This window comes from Furipterus horrens, unplaced genomic scaffold (assembly GCF_987537825.1).
Source record: "Furipterus horrens unplaced genomic scaffold, mFurHor1.1.pri manual_scaffold_2, whole genome shotgun sequence".
In the NCBI taxonomy this organism is placed as follows: Eukaryota; Metazoa; Chordata; class Mammalia; order Chiroptera; family Furipteridae; genus Furipterus; species Furipterus horrens.
In genome coordinates, this window is record NW_028327172.1 from 7,657,732 (window position 1) to 7,683,171 (window position 25,440).

The following is a 25,440-nucleotide window of genomic DNA, read 5'->3' on the forward strand; positions in this document are numbered from 1 at the left end:
TTTTAAAAAATATGAAATTAATTATGAAAATTATAAAAATAATTTTTGGGGAGGCTCTAAACTGTTATATGTTAAGGTGGTGGCATTATGGCTTGTTTTATTTTCATTACTTTCCAAACTTCCTCTAACACTGCTTTATTGCTTTTAAAATTGAGAAAGTGTTATCCATTTTAATCTTTTTCAATTGTAAAGTGCTAATGTGCATAGTTTTGGCAAATTTAGTAAATAATAGGACAGAACAGAGAGGAAAATAAATACCACCCAGAGAGTGACCGTTGCTGGTACTTTAGCATATTTCCTTCCAGTTTTTTTTTCCTTTTTAAAAAGATTTTATTTATTTTATTTTTAGAGAGAGGGGCAGGGAGGGAGAAAGAGAGGGAGAGAAACATCAATGTGTGGGTGCCTCTCACACGCCCCAAGAGGGGACCTGGCCCACAACCCAGGCACGCGCCCTGACTGGGAATCAAATGGGCGACCCTTTGGTTTGCAGGCCGGCACTCAGTCCACTGAGCCCCACCAGCCAGGGCTCCAGTTTTTTGTGTTTTGTACCTATTATGTACATTTCATAAATTGTCTCATAACAAATATAGCATCTGCCTTGGAGGTGAACTGCCACCTGGTTCCCCTGATGGGCCACAGTAGGATGTCCCCATGGTAAACAGTATTCACTCTGCATGATATCAAGCTTCGGGACATTGCTAGGACAGAGGAACAAGTTCAATGGCACCAGGAGAAACAATCAGGAAAATCAACATAGTGGGGAAAAAAGTGTGTGTGTGTTTGGCAGGGCCGGGGCGGGGGGTGGGGGGCAATGTCTAGATTAAAAGAGACTGAATAAAGAGATAATAAAAAGATATAAAAACTGCAATGTTTGATTTGAAAGGCTCCATTCGGAGGGAGGGGGGAAACCCCAGCAGTTATATAAGACAATTTTGGGGGGGGTGTTGAGTGAGAAAATATGAAAAAGGACTGGATATCTGACCATATTAAAGCATTATTATGAATTCTATCATATTTGAGAAAGGTATTGCGATTATGTTTGAGAATGTCCCAATTCTTAGGAAAAGATGGCGAAGAATTTAGGGCTGATGTGCCATATGATACAATGTATTTTCCTATGATTCAGGGAAAGGAAATTGCACGTGCATAATGAGGAAACTCTACAGGTGTTCACTCATTTTTAACTTTTCTGTATGTCTGGAAATTTTCAAATTAAAAATAAAGGGGGAGAAATACGGAAAATGCTGACCGTGCATAAAAACGTTCTCACTCGCCCCCGCCCCTACTCCCCACCCCAGTATCTCGCCACGGTAATTGCCGGTCTTCTCCCATGTTCTTACTGCCTCCCTGGCACCAAGTCCTTTGGCCTCGCCTCTGTTCTATTTGTGTCTAGAACAGACTTATAAAGCAACACTTTGTGCAGAGGAAAACTGGGCCCAGAGTTTTTTTAAAAAAAGGGCTGTGTCCCCCTAGCTGAACAGAAAAGGGATGGTGGTAGAGTATCCCCATTCTGAATATTTCCAGAGAAGAGACCTGCCGCTCTTCCAGGGTCCCTGGGCAGGCAGTGAGGGGGGCTGGGGTGCGGTCCTGAGCAGCTGTGCCCACTCTGGGCCGGCTGCCCACTCGCAAAGGGGGGTCTCTCCCAGCGCTGATGTTCCAAGGCCCTGGGAAGGGCCCAGCGCTGCTTCCCAAGGCCAGGCCCAGCACGTTGGTGGCAGTGTAGTGAGCAGCGCTGCCTCCTCAAGTGGGAGCCTAAAAGAGCCCTTTCACTGGTCCCCCTCACATCAGACCGGAGCCCCTGAGACACTAAGAGGAAGTCCCTGATAAAGGCGGCTTCCTGAGGAAGAGCTGCCTTGTCTGACAATTCAACGGTTACTCTCGGCTTTTCGTGGGGAGGTAGGACTCAGGACAGTCATCTGCAAGTGCGCTCACCCCGCATCCAGCTCCTGCCACAGCCACCAGGTCCAGGCCATGCCTCCAGGCCCTTGCCCGGGCTGGGGACCTGGTGGGGCTCTCACTCCTGGGCAAGGGAATCGCCACGTGCCAGGCAGGGAGCTGGAGCCCTGAGGCCTCAAGCCCTACTTGGCAGGGAAGACCCTGGAGCTCGGGAAGGTGGCGTCCTGTGCTCCATGTGCATCCAATCCAGGCTCACCTGGCTCAGGGACTGTCTCCCCACACACCTGACGCCTCCTGCCAGTTCAGAAAGCTGAGCGTTGTTGGATCTGCCAGTTCTCTGAGCAGGCCTGGTGAGAACCGCCATGGGACCCACAGTAGGGCCTTTGCTCTGCCCTTCACCCTGGCCTGGACTCCTGCTCCCACGGCGCCCCATGGCTGGCTCCATAGGGGATGCACCTCAGAAAGGCTTTTCCCAGCCACCCCGCCGGAAATAGCCGCCCTCAGCCCCACACTTTCTCCGAGACATATTTTATCTTATTCTCAACAGTTACCAGGATCACAGGATATATTATGTATAGATGCTCCTCGACTTACGATGGGGTTCTGTCCCACTAAATCTATTGCCGGCTGAAGATATCAAAATGAGAAAATGCACTTACTACACCTAACCTACTGATCATAGCTTAGCCCAGCCCATCTTAAACATGCTCGGAACACTCATTAGCCTACAGTTGGGCAAAACCCCCTAACACAAAGCCTAGTGCAACTTATGATGCCCACCCCTTTTGCAGCACCGTCAGGTAGACAAATCTTAAGTCAAACCATCATTAACTGGGGAGCATTTGTGCTCACATTTTTTTTTTTTTTTTTTTTTTTTTAGTGAGGGGAAGAGAGGAAAAAAGAGAGGGAGAGAAACATCGATTGGTTGTCCCTTGCACACTCTCAACTGGGGGCATGGCCCACAACCCAGGCATGTGCTCTGAGCAGTAATCGAACCAGCCAACTTTTGCTTTGCAGAACGATGCCCAACCCCACTGAGCCACACCGGTCAGGGCTGTGCTCACTTCTTTATTGTCTGTCTCTCCCATTGGAATATAAGCTCCACAGGGGATAGGCCATATGCCCATCTCATTTACTGCACTAGCCGCAGCGCGTACAACAGTGCCCAACACAAGGGCTCACAGTAAATGTGGGGACCCAGGACCCCACGACTCTGCACCCCCTAATCCCAGGAGACTTTTCCACTCTGCAATCATGTTCAGACCCTTCTGCTGTTTTGCACAACCCGGTTTATGCGTCTGGATCAGCGGAGCTCCTCACTTTTTCCAGCTCTTACACACCGGTGGTTGGTAGAGGGGCCACTTGCTGAATTTATGTGGACCAGCCACTGAGCCACAGGCTTTGTGTTCACAAGCCACTAATCTTTACCAAACTCCGAGACAGGTCCTGTATTAGAGATGAGAACAGGCCAAGGGAGACAAAGCTACTTGTCCCTGGTCACACTCCAGGTGTGCCTGAACTCTATAGTTTCCCACTGTTAATACAAAGCCCTCAACCAAACGGAGCTTCCTTTTCCCTGAGAGCTGACCACTGTGTCTCCCCCTTCCAAGTGTGACAGACGTGCTGCACCCACTTGGAGAAGTTCCCCAATAGCTGCTCCATTACAGAAGTGACTGCTGGTGGCAAGGCGAGGCAAGACTGGAACAACTCGAGGGTAGAGCTGGAAATAATTTAAACCAGGCTCTAGTAGGATAGACAGGGAGAGAAGCCAAACACTTTCCAGGAAAAGCCCATGGACACAGACGAAGAGAAAGGAGGAGCAAACGGGTTGAAAGAGCAGAGAGGAACGCAGCCCCTGCAGGGTGTACTGGGGGCAAGGGGGGCAGGCCGCAGGAGGGAGGGCCACAACGCCCCGATTCTCAAATGGAAGATGTGCATGGCACACTGCCTGGCCTTCATGGTTCCTGCTTCTGCCGTTACCTGGTTCCAACGCCAGCCAACTCGTACAAAAAGACGTAATCCCTGTCCCAGCCCCACTCCAGGTAGAGCTCATAGCTCCTCCCTGTGCTCTGAGCACCTGATGCCAAGATTTATTCCTGGCTGAGTCCACCTTCTCTGCAGAGCATGGCTGGTCCCTAATCCAGCTTCGCACATCCGGGCACTGAGCAGGGGACTCAGAAGTGTGGGAGGAGCCAGCTCCAGGCACATGGTGCTGCAGGCAGCAGCCCTGGGAACCCGGACTCTGGAACACGTGGTTAGAAAGGGAGAAGCAAAGGGGGGACCCTGGGTTCTCAGCTGGAGACAGGGATGCTGACTTCGTTTCCAAAGCAAGCAGAGATGCAGGCAGGGCAGGAAGCCTCTTATGCCACGTCCCCTCCAAAGGGAAAAAAGCATTGGAGGCTGGTGGGGGCAGTGATCTGTGCCCAGAGATCTTGGCAAGTGTCCCTGATGCCAGGTACATGCACTGCTGGGAGCTGGGAAGGGTAGGGCTACACAGGAAGCAGGCCCCATGCAGGCTACCTGGGCAAGGTGGGATTACAGCGGAGAAGCAGGGCTCTCCATCCCTGGACTCTGTATAGAATACCGGGAAACCTGGGTTGGGTGGGGGATCGTCCCTGAGGCTGTGGCCAGCAGAGATGGGACTCCTTCTACCCAGATTGAACTGAGAAAGTGGAGCTGCCCTCCAGGCACAGCCAAGAGAGGAATTTCTATTGCAGTTAATGTCTTTTCCTTTGGAAAAAATGGGGTCACTCAGGTTCCCGTTCTTCACACTTTTTTTCCTGTTTACTGAGCTCCCCAGTGTGTATGCTCGGAACACAGGTGCCGTAAGGATCCCTCACACCTGTAGAGCATTCTGAAGTTCAAACAGTGACCTCACACACAGCCCACTTGAGCCTGATAATAACCTTCCCATTTCATAGATCTGGAAAGGGGAGGCCAAGGTAAGTGTCTTGCCTAGGAATTCACAAGTCTGGCACTGAAACCCATGTCATCTTCCTCTACTGTGACCCTCTTGTCCTGTTTAAAGGAGGATAGGACCCCTTCCATTTTCCGTCTGTGGCCTTTCCACAAGAACAGTGTGGGAGCAGGTTGAAAGATAGAAGATGCACCCTGACCTCTTCTCTCCTTCTCTGGGTTCTAAGAGGGATCGGGGCAGGAACGTGCCGGACCAGGGGGATGGGAAGAGCTGGAATCTAGAGGCAGAGGGTCTGCATTCAAGTCCCAACTTGAGAGGAAGGAGGGAAGCAACCAAACAGATGCATTCCTTGTGGGTGGCTTACTCACCTTTGTGCTCAGGGCCTAGCTCTGAGCCATGGAGACACTGAATAAATGTGTGACGAAATTGTAGTTGAAGATTAAAAGTCCCCAGTGGTGAAAGCTCTGCAGTGGTGGGACTTCGCCATGAGAAGAGCAGACACCCTTGGGGACCTGAGTGAGCGTTCCTTTTGCCCACAGCAAAGCATGGATATCAGAGAGGTGCCAGAGGACCAGAGGGAAAGAGATCAGAGATGAAATAGGGAGGGAGGACTCAGTGATGGTAGGGCCTGAGTTTAGGCCCAGGTGCTTCTGCTTGAGCAGGTTTTTAAACATAAGAGCAATGAGCAATCAGACATGATTAGAGCTGATCCCAGGCTTGGCTAAATGACTTAAGAGGTATGATTGTGATTTGTAAGCTCAAAAAATTAAGCAACTTTTATTCTGACAGGCAAGGCCAAGAAGTTCTAACTTCTTTTTTTTTCTTCCTTAGTTGTTTTTTTCTTGGATACGTTTATTGGTTTTATAGAGAAAGACAGACACACACAGAAAAACAGCGAGGTGAGAGCGAAACGTGGATCTGTACACACTTGGATGGGGAGGACCAGGGAGGCCCAAAAAGCAATTGCCCTTGCCCTTCACTAGGTCATCTTTCTGGGGGAAGAGGAAGTCCTGAGTTCTGGGGTCTCTCCTTCAGAAACAGGAAACTTCCCTAGGGAGACCCTGAATTGTCCCAAGAAGAGCTTCCTTGACTTTCAGCCTTTTGTCAAGACCTGACTGCATGGTGATTGGCTCCTAACAGTGCATTCGAGAGCTGCAGCGGAGGCCACCTCTATGTGCTGATCAGTCCCTCCCCAAACTTACTGGGCCCTTCATACTGCCACTCCCCAAACTCTGAGGAAGAAGCCGGTCCATGCGCCAACAGGCAAAGCACCTGCTCAACAGCCTAAAAACAAACAAAACTCTCTTGATTCCTAGCTTGTTTCTGCCTCTTCTCTTCAAGTCCCCTTCCTGTTCTTCCCATGGTGAAGGGTGGGGGCGGGGGGGGGCGGAGAGAAAGAATATCCAGTTGCTCATTCTACCATTAAACTACATCCCTAGTTAGTACAGTTCATGCCCTTTTTTAAAAAGTCTGATCTTAGAAGGAAGTAAGCTTCTGGGATAGGGGTTGAGCAAAATGAGGGAAGGACATTCCTGGCTGGATTTAAAAGAGGACCATTGAGTTGAACGTCCCAGAGTAACCTCGGCTGCACCTGGACCTGTTGCCAAACCAGCCTAGTGCAGCTAAATCCACGCGGCTCACGGGCACGACTCTCAATCTGGGCTTTGCAAACTCCAGACCTTTCTCCTTTTCACAAAGTCCCCACCCGAGTCCCCAAGAAGGCTGATCCTCGGGGTGAGGTGGGTCCTGGGAGTCTGAGAGCGTGGGAACAGCAGCTCCCAGGCGGTCTCTCCGAGGCAGCCATTGCGGACCTCCTTAGACCAGACTCCGGCAGGAGCAAGCTCGGGCCGGGAACGAGCTTTCCTTCCCCGCCCCCTAGCCTGGCTGCAGAGTGAGGGACGCTCTCGGGGCCCCACACCTGGCTCCTCTCCGGCTCCGTTCCGCAGCGCCCGGGCGGCCATCTTCCACGCTGGGGGCGCCAAAGCCCTAGGGCCGGAGCGCCCCCTTTTGGGACGTCCCTGGCTCGGGTGAACCCGGCGGCGGCGGAGGAGGAGGACGTGTGGGTCCCAGTGCGCGCGGTAGATCCTGCACGGCTCTCCACCGCTCGGATCTTCACCGCGGCGCTGCCTCCCGGGGTCCCAAATCCGACCCCCATAGCAGGTTGGCCCGCCTGTCCCATGGGACAAAGATTCGGAGCAGGGGATGAGCGCAGTAGACACACTTCCCCTTGTGGGCGCCCCAAAGCTCCATTTAGAGGCGGCGGTTTGGCGCCCTGGGGCTCATGGCTCCTGACTCTCGCCTTCAGTAGAGAAAGGTGGCGGGAGAATGCCCCAGACCCTTACCGTAGCATCTTCCCCCGCGTAGTGCCCGATGACCCGCTGGCCTCCCGGGTGCCGGCTGGACCATTTGGTGATGTTGTAGACCTTGCGGTCGATGACGAGCCACTTGTCGGTGCGCAGGTTGTGTTTCTGAATCTCCTCCCAGCTGAAGGTGGGCAACGGCGCCTCGCGCTCAGTGCCCCCCTCGCCCTGGTTCCCTCCCTTCCCCATGGTGCCTACCGACCGGGATCCCCCGTATTGCAGCCAACCGGCACCAGTTGCCCGAGTATGCGCCGGGCACTGCTCGCCTTCGGCTTTTGTCTTCTCCTACTCCTCCTCCCACCGCGCCCCCTCCCCCAACCTCCTCGACTTTGCTTGGGAATGTGCTGCCAAATACCCCTCGGAATATCCCTGGCTTCCCAGGGCCCCCAAGTAGTCTCTTTCCTCCGCCCCGCCCTCCGCCCGCCAACCCGCGATGGACTTTTGCCACCAGTAAAAACTCTCGGGTGCTCAGAGCCTCGACGCCTCCTCCGCCCGCCCCTCTGGCTTCCCCCGCCCCGGGCTCCGCATCCTCCCGCGTTCCCCGCCGTCCGGGTTTCCACAGTGATCAGCAGAGCGCCTGCACCAATCCGGGCCCGTCGCCCCGCCTGCCATTGGCCCAGGAGGATCTTTCGAAGGCCAGCGGGCTGTAGCGGCGGTCCCCGGCTCCCCCGCCCGCCCGGCCGCGCCGAGTTTAGCCCTGCCGCAAGGCCGGCTACGTGTCCGACCTCCTCCCTCCTCCTGTCCCCGCCCGGGGCTCAGGAGGAGATCCCAGAGGAGCCGGGCGGGCGGGCTGGCTGGCGGGCGAGCTGAGGCGGCTGCCTGGCTCCGCGCGCTCCGGAGCGCGTGTGCGCACGCCCCGCGCTGCCTGGGTTTGCACCTGATGCCCGCACAAAGGGGGCTCGGCCGGCCAGGCGAACGGGTGGGTGGCACTAACCTCCCGGCGGGCGAGCCGCACTTCGGCGCTAGCGTGGCTAGGCTACGCCCTCCCCAGCGCGCTGAAATCGGGATTCCAGTATCTGCACATTGTCTGCGCGTTCCACATTGGCGCCTTCCTGCGCCCTCCCTGGAGGAATGAGCTGGCCTCGGGCTCATCCAGGGCCCTGAGCCCTGTAATCAGACGATCTTAGGAAAGAGTCGCGGAACCTTTCTTTGCTTTGCTTCCTTGTGCTACGCGCCGTGGTGGGGGAGCAGGAAGCTCCGTTGTGGGGGCTGTGGGGACTCGACTAGGAACAGAGCATGGTCCTTGCTTTGGGCTCAGGAAGCTCACAGTCTAATTGGGAGACGAAGATGGAATCATTACGGGACCACACACGATTAACCGGGCAATGCTGTACAGACTCCAGGAAATAAAGACTGGGGTGTTAAAAGGATAGGTGGAGGGGCAGCCCCCCAGGCCTTAGCTGGATGCAGCTGTTTAGATCAGGGCCTCGAGGAGAGGGCTGGCAAGGCCATGCATGCAGAGCCTGGCTGAGGACAAGTGGGAAGGAAGGAAGAACAGAGTGGGGTGTGGTGGGGTGGGGGGAAGCAGGCCTTGGGAATTAGAAGTTAATAAGGGGCCCTCAGATTCCAACGGGATGATTTCTAGGTCCCTGAGAGGTAGCACACACTTCTTGTCAGCGTCTCACTCCAACCCTGTGAGGTGAATAATCGCCAGTGTTTTATGTAAACACAGAGGGACAGGTTTAGGACCCAGGAAATGGCCCAATGCACAGAGGACACAGCTGGGCCTGTTCAGACATCACACTGCCTCTCTCCTAACGCAATCAGCGGAAAGGAACCACTGTAGAAACTTTGCTGGGGAGCAAGCTGACACGGGTTGTGGAAGGGTGCCCACTCTGGCCAGCTGGTGGGGACAGGGTGGTGGGGGCCACACCGGTCGCTTTCACACCATTCCTACTGTGGTGATCCTGCTGTGGCACTGTCATATCATGCTGGTATGCATTCGAGTGTCCTTCACGCATGCGGCAAACTCCAGGTGGGAAGAGAGCAAGGCTTCTGGTTCTGGAGAGTGGGATTAGACGTCCAAACAAAAAGCTTCACTGACACACTCGGAGGGGATGAAGCAAGCACCAGGGACACTGACATTGATGTCTGTTAAAGGGTTACTGAAATAAACACCAAGACTGCGATTTTTTCAAAAGGTTTTTTCAAAAGGAGGATTAACACAATACATGGATAACTTTAAGGAAAAAACTGTCAAAGGGCGTGGAGCTCAGAAAAAGGAGCACTTTTTTAAAAAGAGACCCAGGGACAAGTGTGTGGACGAGGCTCGCAGGTGAGAGCCGGGCATGTGAGGGGGAAGGCGATGGGCCCCGAAAGGCAGCGAGGGTGTTTGGGGTGGACAAGAAGTGCAGACCAGCCAGGGTGTGTGGTTCCCAGCAGATCCTCGCATAGTCCTACCCAGAGTAGGCCCTGGGAAACCTTTGCTGATGACATGAATGAATGAATGAATGAATGAATAAAAGAACAAGGAATGACTTTGGTGGGGGTTCTGATGGGACCTGCCATGGGCAGTGTTCAAATTGGGAAAAGCCTCGTGTGTTTCAATAAGGAGGTCAGTTCAGGGGCCATTGCAACATTCCAGGTGAGAGAGGAAGAGGGGGCCTGAGCTAAGAGAGAACTTTAGAAGGCTGCAGCCCACAGCAGACACGACTGCCTTGCCCCCATCTGCTCTCTTCCTACTCTATTATTTATTGTTCTCACTACTTGGATGGACTGATAAAACAGTTCCTTTAGCGAAAACCCCAGTGTCCAGCTGACCCCAGAGTCACTTAGGTAAAGAGGCGATCTCAGAGAGGGACAAGGTTCCCATGGCTTCCTCCTGCCCCTCAGAATCCCTCCCCGCTGCCTCCAGCAGTACCAAGGGCTGCAGCTTCCTGGGGCGCTTGCCAGGAATCCGTTGTGATCATTGTACTTTATCAGCATCTAAAGAGACCGACCTGTGTGGCTTGGAGCCCAGGCCTCTCAGCTAAGTGGGTGAAAGACTGGGTAGAAGTGAAAGACGGGGCCTGGGGGCATGGAGCCCGTGCCACCCTCCCCGAAGAACAGGTGAGCAGGGCTTTCCATCTTACTCCTTACAAGGAGTCTCTGATGTCTGCTGGTAGATGGGCAGGTCACAGAAGGTCATCAGAGGGCGAGAAAGAGTGAAAGTAAAAGACACCTAAGATGGGACAACTGTAATAAAATAACAATAAAAAAAAGATACTTAAAGAGGGAGTATGATTCAGACACCGAGCACTGCACAGGTAGAGAACCAGCAGCCGAAGCAGACTGCTCTTTTTTTCCTTGGTTGATAGATATGACCAAGTTGCCCCTAATCTTCAAAACAATCTTCAAAGTCAATTTTTTTCTCAAGTCATGGCCCCTATCTTTCATAGTCCATTCAGTGTCAAATTTTGTGAGTGAATAGGTAGTCATCCCTGTCTGGGTCTGCTTTCTGTCTCCCATTCATTTCTTTGACTATCCTAATGTTCCCTAATTCTGGTAGGTTAGTGTGGGCAAAGAACTCAAATAATGAACAACGCCTGGTATAGAAAAAGGACTCAGTCGGTGGTGGTTCTTATCCTTCCTCTTCCTGATCTCATCCTTCCCGTCAAGGCCAAAGGTAAGTATTAATATGCTTATCTTTGCAGAGGACAACAGACTTGGTCAGGGAGGTAACAGGTCCAGCCCTCAGCCAGAAGAAAGTAGACCTGAGTTCTAGAATGCAAACTTGAGGCCCTGCTCCCATCTAGCCTTCTAGAACCCTCTCTGAAAGGTCACTAGTAAGGTCAAGACCTCTTGGAGGCACCTGGCAAGCCAACGTCCCTTCGCTCTAGCAATGTCATGCTCCTTTGGTTCTTTGACTGCAGACAACTGGATTCTGCTGTCGGGCACCCATTTTTCTGTTTCCTCCATTTCCTCTAAATGTTCTTGTGCTGGGCTCACTCAATATTTTCTCCTTTTTTTAAAAAAATATATTTTTAAAATAATTTATTTATTTGTTTATTTATTTTATTTCTTTAGAGAGAGGGGAAAGGAGAAAGAGAGGGAGAGAAACATCACTGTGTGGTTGCCTCTCACTTGCGCCCTCAACTGGGGACCTGACGTGCAACCGAGTCATGTGCCCTGACTGGGAATCGAACCAGCGACACTTGGCTCGCAGGCCAACGCTCAATCCACTGAGCCACAGCAACCAGGGCTTCAATGTTTTCTCCTTTAGGAACCACATTTGGGTGACTCTGTATTGTGAATCTACATCCACTCACCTCCTCCTCGTGCACAGCTGAATGTCCCACCAGCACCTCAAACTCAGTGTCACCTCCCTGAGCCCATGGACTCAGCAGATGCGTTCTTTGGGTCCATCCAGGTGTAACCTTCACTGTTTGGGGTATAAAACTGAATTTTTTATCTTCCCTCCTAAAAATTAGCCCTTCCTGTGAACTTCTTCGTTTCTATTCATGGCACCACTTTTTTTTTTTTTTTAACGTTAAAAAGAAACCTTTTATTTATTGATTTTAGAGAGACAGGAAAAGGGAGAGAGAGAAACAACAATTTTTGTGGTTCTACTCATTTATGCATCATTGGTTGATTCTTGTATGTGCCCCGACTGGGGTTGGAACCCCCAACCTTGGTGTATCAGGATGACGTCCTAACCTGGCTAGGCACCACTCTTTCTTAAACTCAATCTCAGAATTTCAGAATGTCTTTTAATTCTCTTCTCTTTTCTCCCACCCTTGTGTTTTATAGATTCTACTTCCGACGGCATTTCCGATCTGCTCCTTTTAATCCATGCTGCCGCTACTGCCCTGGGTCGCAGACCTAACACTCCGCCATTGCGGTCACTGCCTCGATGTCATTTTGCTGAGCCCAGCTCTTACTGGACTTCTCCTGCCCATGGTTTCTCGTTGCCTAGTTAATTCAGCATGGATGCGGGAGGAAGGAAAGCGCGTAAATATTGATAATGTTCCCTGAAGTCATTGGCCTTGCCCAAAACTCCAACCCAAATGGCTAAAAATATATAGGATGTCATCAGAGAGGATGCGGGGGGTAAGGTGGGGAAGGGGGGAAGATTACCTTATTTTTATACAAAATCATGATAGGAGCGCCCCATGTAGTTTTGATCATGACATCAACGAATGACTAAGGAGATGTATGTCTAGTAGGGAACCAGTGTAAGAATGACTGGCTGATGCCTGCTCTAGAGTAACGGGGAACCCAGGCTGGGGGGATGTGGCTAACCTCTTTTGGTTTTGTTTTGTTTTGTTTGTTTGTTTTATAGGAGAAAGTTTATTTAGAAAGTCACAGAGGTAGAAGAAGAAGCAGGCTTTGGGAGACAAGTCACAGAGGCAAAAGCAGGGTTCTTGGAGCTTAGGGGAGGGGAAGGTAAAGGTAACAACAGGCCTGGGGGAAGAAGGAGGGGGGAAGGGAAAGGCACCCAGTGTGCTCCCAGGAGGATGTGTCTAATCTTTGATAATCACATCAGATAAGGTGACCGCGCACACCTCATGTCCCAGCCAGGAAAGGACAATGGCTCGATGAACCATGAGCCAGCCCCCACAATATACGGGTATTAGAAAGCCGGGATCCTAGAACAAGCTTTGGCCCTTGCTGGCTGTGTGACCCTCCCTGACCAGGTAACTTTCTCTCTCCGACCCACGGCCTCCTCATCTGTAAAATTCATACCGTATAGGATTATAAAGACAAAAATCGGACAAATGCAGTAAAAACAAAAAAACACTTGACAGTTTATGAAGCACTATACCCAACACAAGGGATCGATCATCACAGCTGTTGTTGCATCAGCAGTCCCAGGGCTTTGGTGCCACTGCTGATAATTGTTTGTTTGTTTGTTTGTTTTTGGCTACCGGCACTGAGAATTAACATGTTTTTTGTAAAAAGAGATTTATTTATTTATTTATTTTAAATAACATTAAAAAAAGATTCTGTTTGTATTTATTTTTAGAAAGATGGAAAGGGAGAGAGAACGAGAGGGAGAGGAACATCAATGTGCGAGAGAGACATTGACTGGTTGCCTCTCACATGCCCCCAACTAGGGGCCTGGCCTGCAACCCAGGCACGTGCCCTGACCAAGAATTGAACAGGTGACCTTTCAGTTTGCAGGTCAGCGCTTAATCCACTGAACCACACCAACCAGGGCTAAAGGTTTTATTTATTAAGGGAGGGAGAAAGAGAGGGAGAGAAACATTGATTGGTTGTCTCACAGGCCCCCAGCGGGGGACCGGGCCCGCAACCCAGGCATGTGCGCTGATCAAGAATTGAACCAGTGACCCTTCATTTTGCAGGATGACGCCCAACCTGCTAGCCACACTGGTCAAGGCGATAATTGACATTTCTTGAGCATTTACTCTGCGTTAGGTAAGCACTATGTTAAATCTTTTATATCCATTACACAGGGGAACAGTTTTTAACATAATTCCCGTTGAGTTCGATTTTTCAGCTGTTTTCAGATTTAAATAGGCATACTAATTTCAAAACTGCAGTTAGTTTTCTTCTAACACATCAAGATTTTTTCTGTACAGTTTATCTTAATGTGACCACTCTAGGCTGGATTGAACCTGGATTGAGGGAAGCACTAGCGCTCTCCTATTGGCTAAGAGCAAACCTCCCTCGAGTGGGGAGAGGTGGGGGATGACCTTGGAGACCAGTGACAGGTTCATACTTGTCTAGGCTATTCAGTTACACACGAGACAGTGTGGTGAGAGGTTGGGTGCCGCTCTATATAGTGAATCATATTCCGAAGTGTAGTCCGAGTTCTTGTCTGTATACAAGGAGTTAGCAGAATTTATTTTTTATTTACGTATGTACTTATTTCCTTTCCTTCAGATCATGTCTGCCTCTGCTATTTCTCATCGTAAGTGCCTAAACAACCCTGATTTGTTTTGTTATATCTGTGGCAGTTTCACCATTCCCAGTCAAAAGACAAACATCAGCGCATTTGTCAGGCAAGCCTATTTTGCATTTTTAAAGTAAAACTTGTTAATCAAGATAAGTCTTGGGCTCCTCACAAGGTGTGCAAGCAGTGTGTTGAGAGTTTACGGATGTGGACGAAGGGAACACGTGATCAATTGCCATTTGGTATACCTACGGTTTGGAGAGAGCCCAGAGATCATTCAAGTAACTGTTACTTTTGTATAGTGAAAACGTCAGGGTATAACAAGAAAAATAAATGTAAACCAGAGTATCCTAGTCTACCATCAGCTATATGCCCAGTGCCTCATTCAGCTGAAATCCCAGTGCCAGTTTTCAGTGAACTACCCTCTTTTGAAAAACAGGAGTATGGTGAAGAGCTAAGTGACAGCAACGATGAAGATTTTGAAATTGAAGTTGACTCAGTTCAGAAGGGATTTGATCAGCATGAATTGAATGATTTGCCAAGAGATTTGGGACCATCCAAAAAGGCTTCAGAACTCCTAGCATCAAGACTGCACGAGAAAACTTGCTTGAAAAAGGAGAAAAAGCATCCTACTTTCGATCAAGAGAACGTGCATTTCTGCAGTACTTTCGAAGTGATGGTGGCTTTGTGTATTGCCATAACATATGTGGTTTAATGGAAGAATTGGGAATTCCAATCTATAACGCAACTGAATGGTGACTGTTCATCAACAGCTCAAAGCGGAGCTTGAAGTGTGTCCCCTCCACGATGGCAATTTATGTGGTGCAGTCCCAACTGGCCATTCAGTTTGTTTTTGTGAAGAATATGAAGAAACTGATCTGTTGCAATATCACAAGCACAATAGGAGCATCTGTGTTGACCTTCAAATGGTCTGCTTCCTTCTTGGTCAGCAATGCGGATACACCAAGTAGCCCTGTTTTCTGTGTATGTGGGACAGCAGAGCTCGTGAGAAGCATTGGGTGGAGTCGAACTGGCCTCCAAGGTCTAACCTCAAACCTGATGATCCAAATGTTCTACATGAGCCACTTGTTGACAGAAAGAACATTATATTCCCACCTCCGCACATAAAACTGGGTCTCATGAAGCAATTTGTGAAAGCTTTGCCAACTGAAGGGAGACTATTTTCAAGTATCTCTTTTTGTCATTTCCTAGCCTGTCGTCTGAAAAGATAAAATACCTTAATATGTATGTTTGGTAGCAGAGCTTTACTACTTGTACCCAATTTGACTTACAGTAGCAATATATAGCCTTTGTATGAATAAAATAACTCTAAATAAAGAGTATATTCAGGTAATGTTTTCTTTATTTTCCTTTGTATGTACATTTTGTATGATCTTTGGGACAAAGGGAGGGTATCCTGTACCTTAAAAAGGTGACGTGATAGAGAAAAACTGCGGTCATGTTTGGATTCAGATGCCAAAAGTTAGTCAAAAACAAGTTTCAGATCTAATGCAACAAAAAGCGTGTTTCCCAGTGTTATCTGTTTTAATCTTCTAACCATCCTATAAGGACCACTAGGGACTTCGAGGCTCGGGGAGGTTATGTGTTTCCATGATAAATGGGAAAACCTAAAGCCATCCACTCACTCATGCAACCTGTTGAGTGTCCTCTCATGCCAGGCTCAGAGGAGACAAGGCAGGCAGTGTCCACTGGGAGGAAGGGCTGCCCTGCAGATCTTCGGTTCTGCTTCCTTCCTTCCTTTCTTTTTTCTTGCTGCAAGAAGCTTTATTGTTTCCATTTGGTCCAATGCATGGGAGAGGGTTCCAGGGTTAAAAGGGCGTCCAGTGGTTTCAGGGAGAGGCTTGGGCAAAAGGCAGGTACCAGGGAGATGCAGAGGGTCCCTCAAGGGCCTCTGGGCTCCAAAGGCTTCCTAGTCCTGCTTGAGGGGGAGTCTTTCAAAGAGATGCTCTCCCAGCCCAGCCTGGAGGCCGGCCGGCCTGCGGAGCTGAGTCAGGGGCTTGCCCGTCTTCTTGATGAGTTCCACTTGCTCATCCAGGATGTGGTTCTGCGGGGAAGCACAGAGATGAGGGTCTGTGCGGGCAGGACCCAGGGCGTGCAGATCCAAAAGGGCCCCGTTCAGGTTCTTCTCCAAGGCTAAGGTGGCTTCTTCCATGGTGTCCTGGGTTTTACCCTGCTCATCTTGGGAAGGCTTCCCCACGTCCTGGAAGAGAATGCAGCCAACATGCTGGTTTTGCAGCTTTAAGAGACACTCTGCGCCCTCACACTTCTCCTCCCTCAACTCTTGGAAGAAGTGGCCCACGCCCTGCAGAGCCACATCCTCCGGGTTGAAACAGAAGCCCAGGGAGAGGGAAGTGTAGGAGGCCCACAGACGCAGTTTGGCCAGGTGGCGGATGGGGCTTCCACCTCGGTGGAATAATTTTGATGAATCTGGGAGCTCAGGGTTGTTCCACAAGGAAGATTTAAGGTAAAAAAAAAAAAAAAAAAAGAAAAGAAAAGAAAGAAAAACGGTGTTGGCTGGTCTTGGAGGCTGAGGACGGCCGAGGGGGTCCTGAAGGTGGTGGGGACAGGAGAAGAGGTGGGAGGGTAGTTGGAAAGAAGGTGTGTCCTGGGATCCTTTCCATCCAAACCCTGTTGAAGCAAGAGACAGATCCCAGGACCGCGGAGGGCACTGTCTTTGGTTCTGCTTTCAGGTCTCCTGATGCCATCAAAGGCCTCATTACACCAACAAGATGGCTAAGGCCCAGCGAGATGAAGGCCTTGATGAAGGCCACATAGCAAATTAGCGGCGGAACAAAAACTAGAAATTCAGGTTCTCTGACTTAAAGGTCAGCGCGCTTTCATCTCTGATCTAGTTGCTGGTAACAACCGAGACAATTACAGATGGCAGGACTTGCTTCAACACCCAAAAATGCACCCGTGTTTCAGCAAGATACTAATGGCGCCTAAGGGTTTCAAAGAGTCTCTGAGCCTGGAAGGTTCCTCCTGCCCTCGCCCTTTGCTGTGCCTGGGTTCTCTGCCCTCACCTTGGAGAGACCCAGGGTTAGGAGGCCCCAGTGCTCCGGGTTAGGGACTTGTGGGGCCTCACCAGGGTAGTATCCAGCCCCTTGGCCCCCAGCCTTTGGTTCACCACACAGCTGATAGTGCTCAAACACAGGTGACTTAAAGGAGGGAACTTCCTAAGAAGCAGACGTGACCTTCTTGTCCTGTTGTACAGTTGGGAAATCAAAATTCTGTGAAGTTATGTAATTGGCAAAACTAGAATCTGACTTTCAGTTCCAGTTCCAAAGTACAATGTCCTTCCAAACTAGCATCACTTCAGGCCACTGATTTAACCCTTTCTGATGCTCAGCGTTCCTATTAGTAAAAAAGAGAAAAACACACACATCCTGCGTACCTCAAAGGGTTGCTGCAATAGTTACCTGACATAATGGGTAGAAAAACACTTTCAGATTGTCATAAATGCAGGCTAAGTAACGCAGATGCCCATCTACAGAGATGACATTGACATACACCTAGAAGGTCAGAGGCCCTGTAGCATCTAATTGAGTCCGCTGATTGCACCGTGGGTGGTGGCTGAGTCGATGTCTTCTGCTGCCTATAGCTGGGCAGAAACGCTGTCTCTGTGCTTCAGTGGTTCTCCTCCCATGTTCCGTGGAGTCCAGTTTGCGCATGTCGAACTTTGCTAGCCAGGGAGGGAGGGTGGGTAGAGGAAGCACTGCCAGGAAAGGGAGCTTCAGGGGGCCATAGGGGCGGAGCTGGACACACAGTGGGAGTGCAGCTGCGGGCCCTGGGACCTTGGGCAGGGGTCTGGTTGGCTTACACAGCCCAGGGCGTGGGGAAGACGCAACAGGGCACAGGAATGCTGTAACTAGCAGTGGGGGAGAGCCTGCTGATTAACTGGCCTTACCTTCAAGAGATTGGCTTGTCCAAAAACCACTCAGCAGTTAGGAACCTGAGATTAACTAAAAATCCTGGATAAAACATACAAAGTATCACTACAAGGCAGCAGCCACCAGTTGCGTCAGCTGTGCAAAGGCTGTTCAGATCTTGGGTGACCTTGGAGCAGTATCCCTCGCCTCTGGGTCCCGCCCCCAGGGGGATGATACCCTGCCCTGGCACTGCCATTGAATGTCCTCAGCCATCTCTGTCTGAAAGCCAAGCAAAGCACGGGACAACCAGATAACGGATGTGTTGCAAAAACATCAAATGGGGGTAAATAGGCCCAAGTTCATTGTCTTCACTTTGTACCTCTCTCTTTCCTTTTTTCCTTTTTTATTTTTATCCTCACCCAAGAACTTTTTTTTTTTATTGCTTTTAGAGAACGAGGAAGGGGGAGGGAGAGAGGGAGAAACACATCGATGTAAGAGAGAAGCGCCTATCAGTTGCCTCCCATAGGTGCCCTGACCAGGGTTCAAACCCGAAACCTAGGTATGTCCCCTGACCGGGGATCGGAACCGCAGCCTTTCGGTTTACGGCACGACACTCCAACAACTGAGCCACACCGGCTAGGGCTCTCCTTTTTATAAACAAAATGCTTTTAAGTAGATAATCTTTAAATTCCCTTCTAACCTGTGATTCCACTTTCTCCAAGAGTGACAGATACTTCAAGTTAAGGCACCACCTCCCCTGTTTCAAGGCAGCTGAGCAGAGGGGGCTGTCAGGGCTGTATGAGGAGGGGTCAGTCCATCCCAGGTGCTGGCAGCCAGAAGGAATCGCCCACCAGGTTTCAGAGTCATCTGGGAGTCCTGTCTGATCTTGTATCCGCAGACTGGCACACACTAAGGGCCTCATTCATGCCCGTAGGAGAGATCCGCCCTAAAGCAAAAGAGGCTGCCAGTCTGGCCTTACCTCTCCTTACATCCTGCCCTTGGCCCTGACACCACGTGTGACTCAGGAAGTGGCTTCCTCATCCTTGTTTGCCATTGTTATGAGCCCCCAGATTCAAACCTACAAGCTCTCACGCCCTCCAAGAGATCCCACGGGTGTTCCATCCAAACCCTACCTCTAATCGTCCCTGAGGTGTATTTTCTGCCCCCCTCTGCCCCCGCAAGGCACTTGCCAAGTCCAGCCATCTTTGTCTTCCTGCCAGCGTTCTAGCACATGAGACCCTGTGTGATCCGGCACCAACCTAACTTTCCTGGGTCGTTTCTCCCCTCCGGTTGGTTGTCCCACCCGCAGCCATGCGGAAGCGCTCAGTGTACCCCAGCATGGCCATGACATCTCAACACTCCCGGCTTCTGATCCAAGGTCATCCCCTGGCCAGGGGGCCCTTCCCCACCTTGTCTGCCTGTAACTCCTACTCGACCTTAAGATTCTGCGTGCAAGTCGCTGCCACTGGGGCCCAGTCAGATGTTCCCTGCTCTGTGCTCCCAAAGCACTTCACATACGTGAATACATATATAGCATCAAGATGATTTAAACATCTGCCTCCATCACCAGACCTGAAGGCTTTGGTTGGAAGAGCCTGACTCAGAGTTAAGTCTCATTAGATTCTTGTGACAACTCCATGGAGAGCTTTAAGGAAAAGGGGGACTCACACCAGACCAGCGGGCATCCTGCCTTATGGCCCCGTTGCGGGGCTGAGCAGCCAGGTCCTCTCCAGAAGTAAGTGTAGGGTAGTGGGAAGCCATGCCCTGGGGCTGGAGACCTTCTGGGAGCCAGGCTTCTATGACCCTGAGGCTGTGTCAGCCCAGGCTAAGAGAACTTTGAGCTCCATCTACCTCTTAGCTCTGCCAAACAACCACCACGTTATTTTTCTCTTTAATCCCGAGGTAGGGGGCACACGGCTTCCATACTGCACTTCTCAAACTATCAGTGACAAACGACCAGCTTAAAAAAACAAAATCCAGCCCATCGCAGATCAACAGTTTTGTAAAATACAATGAAAATGAATCATAAAACTAGAAGCAAAAAAAAAAAAAACAAAAAAAAACCGGATACAAGGCCAGTTTTTATTATTAAAATTAGTAGACATAGAATTTCTCCATCAATTAGCTATAAACACTTCTATATGCTTACTCTCGATTCCTGTACTTACCTCGGGGTGGACAGGTAACAAATGATTCGTGTCCAGGTGCCGCCGTGAGGCCCACACTCTGCAGAGGACTGGGATACATACTCTGCAGAGACACAGGCGCGGTCCCGGCTCCCAGAGGCGTAGGCACTGCAGCGGAGGCTCCGAAGGAAAGAGGCCTCGGAACCCCTCACTCTGCGACCTTCTGCAATTCCGAACCTCTCAGTCCCAGGGCTCTCAGCTGTGAAATGGGCTGTTATTGGCACAATAAGGTGACTTACGCAGATGAGTGTCAATGTTCCATGGTCTGGGGAAGACCAGCTGAGCCTGAGCTGGGATACGGCCGCGGCTGCGATCTGTAGTTGCTAGAAGGGCCCTTCAAGAAGTACCTTCTGGGCCCTGACTGGTGTGGCTCAGCGGGTTGGGCGTCATCCTACAGGCTGAGAGGTCCAATTCCGGCCCAGTTGGGGGCATGCGAGGCGAACATCGGTCATTCTCCATGTTCTCGCTGGGTAAGGGGCCTTCGTGGCGGATTGATGTTTCTCTCCCGTGTCTATATTTTTCTCTCTCCCCTTCCCTTTCTCTTAAAAACAAACAAACAAATTAATTCATTCATTAAAAAAAAAAAAAAAAAAAAAAAAACCTTTAAAAAACCGGAGAGACAGCAGTGTATCTTACTCAGCCTGCCTCAGCTGAAAGGTCCTGGTCATGAGGTCTCTGAGAATAAGGACAGGGTGCTGCCTCCTGCCAGAGACACACAAGATACGGAGGGGGTAAGGGCACGCACCTCCTTTCTGTGGGATGTCGGCAGGCTTTGGGGCGGTGAGGCCCACAGGGAACCCAGTGTGGTGGGATCCGCAAGGTTTCGGCTGCTCCGGAAGTGCGGGCAGGTGGCCTTGGGAGCCCAGGGCCCTCACGGGACGTGCGAAGCTGGCGAAGCGAGTCAAGTTCCTGTAGGAAGCAAGAGCGGACGTGGTGGTGAGCTGAGTGAGATGCTCTCTGCGGGCCCGTGACAACCTGGGGAGACTCTGATCTCCAGTATGGGTCAGGATCACCCCGAAGGGACAAAAACTGCAAAAAAAAAAAAAAATCTTACTCAAGCAAAAGGTTATCAGTTCAATTCCCAATCAGAGCACATGCCTGGGTTGCAGGTTTGGTCCCTGGTCGGGATGCATTCGAGAGGCAACTGATCGACGTGTTTCTCCCTCTCTTTCTCTTTCCCTTCCCCTCCCTCTAAAATAAATAAATAAAAACTTCAATTAAAAAATCTTGCTCTTTCCATATATAAACACAGATACGCATACAGTACATAAACAGCCATCTGGGGTACTAACATTCTAAGGGGGATTATGATCTGGGGAGAAATGTCTAAAATGGCTTCTTAGGGGTTAGGGTAATGAAAGAAAGGGTTGGGGGTGGGCTCCTGACCCAAGAAAATACGTGGAGTGGGCTGCAGCCTCCTGGCTTCAATGAAGGTGATGTTGAGTTGAATTCTGAAGATGAAGGCACATTTAGAGAACTCTGGACTGAACTGACAGGAAGATAAAGAAGCTGGGATCATTACAAAAACAGAGATCTAAGATTTCCCTACAGACGGACCAAAAACGGAAGCAAAGGCAAGTGCAAATGAATATGAAGAGTGTCCTCCTGAAATTAAATTTCAAGAATTGCATAAAAAACACTCTGAACAGAAAGCCTCAACTTCAAGATTCAAAAGGAAAAGAAGAAAACGCCCTTGAAAGGCTAAATTGAAGAATGAAGAAGAACCTCATCGTAGACAGTCTTCAAGTAAAGCCCAGTCGAAGGAACTTAGTATTTTGGAGTCAGTGACAGGTTTGAACCCTCTGTTAGAAAGAAAAAAACAAAAACAAACAAACAAACAAAAAACCCCAACCACTGAAGTCCAGCTTTGAAAAGAGCATAAGCCAGGCTGCGGAAAGAGTGGAATACTGAGAAGGCTGAGGAACTCGGCAACCAGCTAGTTTCCCAAGAGCTTGGTGTAAAAACTGCCAAAGTGTTTGCCTGCCATGACTTTGTGAAAGCCAATAAAAAGAAGCTGAGAAGTCACAGAGTGCTCCAAAAAACAAGAGATTTGCATGGGGATGTGAAGCAAGGAAGAGATGGGAAACCAAAAGCAACATGGGATATATGTCACTTGCCATTCCCGTTGTTCTAGTGACTGCAAAGTTAGTCCTGTTTATGTTAAATATGTCAGGAAAGTGAGAGTAGAAAAAGTAGCATAAAATTTGGGTGTTAATTACCAAAACTTTAATAAAAATTATTTATTTTCAGAGAGAGGGGAAGGGAAGGAGAGAGAGAGGGAGTGAATCATTGATGTGAGAGAGAAACATCAATCGGCTGCCTCTCTCACACCCCTGGCCCCACAGACCAAAATGTCACTGGTTCCATTCCTGGTCAGGGCACATGGCTGGGTCACAGGCCCTTTTCCTTCCTGCCTGATGATGAGGTGGATGATGAGGTGACGGTGATGAAGGATAAGATCACTGGTCTCATTAAAGCAGCTGGCCAGGCTTGTTTGCAAGCCTCTGGCCAATGTCAGCATGGGGAGCCTCCTCTGCAATGTAGGGGCTGGTGGATCTGCCCCCCGGGAGCTGGGGTTGCCCCCGTTCCACCACTGCTGCCCCAGTGGAGAAGGAGAAAGTGGAGGTGATAGGGGAACTCAAGAGTTAAAGATTTTGGCCTTCATTGATAGGCTTAAGTGACTAATGCATGTGGAAAGCTGTCATTCCAGGAACTGGAATGCAGGAACAGGCCACAGGCAAGTGTGCCCCAGGGGGTCTGGAGATAGTAGTTGAGCCACTGTGTTCCAGGGAGAGAATCTGTGATGCAGGTAAAGAATCGTTGATCAACAGGTAAAGAAGTACTAGGAAATCTGCCTGACTACAACTCTTACCCAATTTACCTTTTTCCAAATCCCTTACCCGCCCTTTCTCCTCCTTATACAAAGGTCAGCTTGAACAGAAGTGTTAAGATGGTTTTTAGGGTACACAACCTGCTGTCCTCTCAGATCACCGACCATCTGAATAAAGCGCCCATAAAGATCCGATGCTTGTCTCTACTTATTGGGTCTGGTAGTGACAGGCAGCACAAGTTCCCACTTTTCCAGCTTCAGAAGCACAGAATGAAGAATCTGAGGAGTCTGGTGAGGACACGGGCTTTGGTCTTTTTGACTAAACCTGTTTTGTGACACATTCAATAAAAAGCTGAACTAAAGCCCTGGCTGGTGTGGCTCAGTGGATTGAGCGCTGGCCAGCTCCCACTCTTGCCTGGCTCCACCCAGCTCGAGGAGTTAGAACATAAACAGTTGGATCCTGTCGCTCCCTGTTGAAAATCTCCCGTTGCTCTTAGCGTAGTCCAAACTTCAAGACTGCTTTCTGGTGTTGAAAAGGCAGGTTCTTCCTGTTTCATGGCCTTGGCCCAAATTGCTTGCTAGCTTTGCCTAACACGTTCCTGCTCTCCCCCTGCCTGGGTCTGGCTCCAAAGCCACGCCTCAGAGTTTTCCCTAAGCACCCTCCACCAGCGCGACCATCCCTCATTCTCTCCCACCCTGTTTTATCTCCTTCCTGGCAGTTGTCACACTTTGTTTATCGGCTTATTGTCTTCCTCTCCACTAGACTCAAAACTTCCTGAGGGCAGGGACCAGACTTGTTTGCCCACTACTCCACCCCTTGGCTCCGTCTTTCCCTTGGACCCTTCAGCTGCGAAGAGAGGGGGGGTCTGCTGCATGGGCAACAGCAGACCCTCCATATTACCCTGCCCAGGCTCTGTAGCTTCAGCGTCATCACAAGATGTCGATTCAACACGGGAGGAGACAGATACCGTGTCACTCCCGAGTCGGACTGCACAACCATTCTCAGCGGTGCAGATAGACTCTTAAGAAGCTACACCATTGTCTCTCGAGACGGACGGCTGCCGACGACGACGACGACGACGACTCCACCCCTAGCCACGTGTGGGCGGTTATTCGTTGAATGAGGGAGCACTGTGCTTTAAGAAGCGGGCTGGTATAAATGTACATGTACATGGTCGGAACTGGTGACTGCCTCCCACCAGGCCTCCCACCTCACATCCAAGGCCCAGCACTGCCATTAAAGATCCATATGGGCTGGTGACAAGAGGCACTGAAGCCAGGGAGGGTGCTGCCCAATACTCTCCAGGGTATAGGCTCCGAGTGACCCTGGGGGACTTCACATTCTTCATCATCCACAAACTCATTGGTAACTAACCCGGGAGGTTAGTTTCAAACTGTCCGCTCCTCCCTGAGAGACCTGCTCAATGAACTGGTAGGAAGGGTGGCTCCTCCCCCGCCTGCTTCTGTGGCTACGTCCCAGCTGGACAGGAAGGAAGAAAAGAGGAGGGACTGGCAGGGTTAGCACCACCCATGCGCTGCAAGTGTCCTCTACTTTTCAAGATACTATTATGACTTCTACCCACTTTCCATGAGAACGATCCCACAGCCCCATCCAGCCATTCTATAGCATTCTGTTATTAGCAACACCAGGGATTTTCTGTTTGCAAGGAATTTTCTATGTCTTTGATCTCCCTGATTCAGCCAACCTACTCCTCTCTGCTCTGCTCTGGGGGAGGAAACAGGAAGCGTACCAAATAGCTAGAGTTTAGAACTACGCTGGGTGCTTTCCATACATTACTTCCTGGATGAGATACTACCTGTGTGGTAGGTTCTGTCATTTCCATTTTACTGCAGAAACAACAAGCAATGTGCCCCGAACCACAAAGGTATTAACTGAAAAGCCATTAAGAGGTCTTTGTCAGGACAGACTGTGTTCTTAAGTCCTAAGGGTATGTGATGAATGAACTTGGACATCCTATGTAAGCCACAATCAAGTCAGGTTTCACTAGAGAGGAGGCAATGTTAATAAAGCCAAATAACATCTATTTATCAGCCGGAAAATGCGCGCTGGGAGGTCTTGGCCAGGGTGAATTGTCAGAGACATTTACGTGCCCTGGAATGAAATGCCAGGTGGCTTGAGTTCAGGTCCAGTCTCAGTTTTCACATATGGGGCACCTTTCGGCCAGCCCCTTCCCCTCTTTGGGCCTAAGTTTCCCCAATAATAAAACCAAGAGGTAGATAGGCTATCACTTAGAGAGTCCCTTCTAGCTCAGATGGTCTGTGGCTGACAGGTATTAGCAAACTTCCTGGCTCCATGTCCCAAAAACTCAAAGTCCCCATGGCCCCAGGTTTCTTGATTGCTACCCATCCCTGTTGTCCCCATACTGCTTCATGTTACAGGTGCTTTCCCGCTGGTCTCTCCGGTCTCAGTGAGTTCTGGTCCAGCCTGTGGTGCTACCAGACTGCTTTGAAGAGGCCACGAAACTGATCTCTCTGTTGTAAGTGCTTTAGTGACCCCCGCCCCCA

At 50.2% G+C, this 25,440-nt stretch overlaps 1 protein-coding gene, 1 long non-coding RNA gene and 1 pseudogene across 3 annotated transcripts in view; 1 reads left to right on the forward strand and 2 right to left on the reverse strand.

The window, feature by feature from the left end:
* FADS2 (fatty acid desaturase 2) overlaps nt 1-7,573 on the reverse strand; it is a 33,279-nt gene extending 25,706 nt beyond the window's left edge. Inside the window, exon 1 of the mRNA XM_090260545.1 lies at nt 7,156-7,573. Coding sequence (XP_090116671.1) covers nt 7,156-7,362 — 207 coding nt within the window. The 5' untranslated portion in view covers nt 7,363-7,573. The remainder of the gene's footprint in view (nt 1-7,155) is intronic.
* Nucleotides 7,574-15,363: 7,790 nt separating this feature from the next.
* On the reverse strand, nt 15,364-20,972 carry LOC150017666 (uncharacterized). Of its 2 annotated transcripts, none has more exons than XR_016509168.1 (3): nt 20,830-20,972; nt 20,067-20,625; nt 15,364-16,229 (listed from the first exon to the last, which is right to left on the reverse strand). It is a non-coding gene; the product is annotated as an uncharacterized LOC150017666 (long non-coding RNA). The 2 variants fall into 2 exon arrangements; XR_016509167.1 differs by having other exon boundaries at nt 20,721-20,972.
* Nucleotides 20,973-21,438: 466 nt separating this feature from the next.
* LOC150017667 (protein FAM204A pseudogene) lies at nt 21,439-22,265 on the forward strand (annotated as a pseudogene).
* The last annotated feature ends 3,175 nt before the right edge of the window (nt 22,266-25,440 follow it).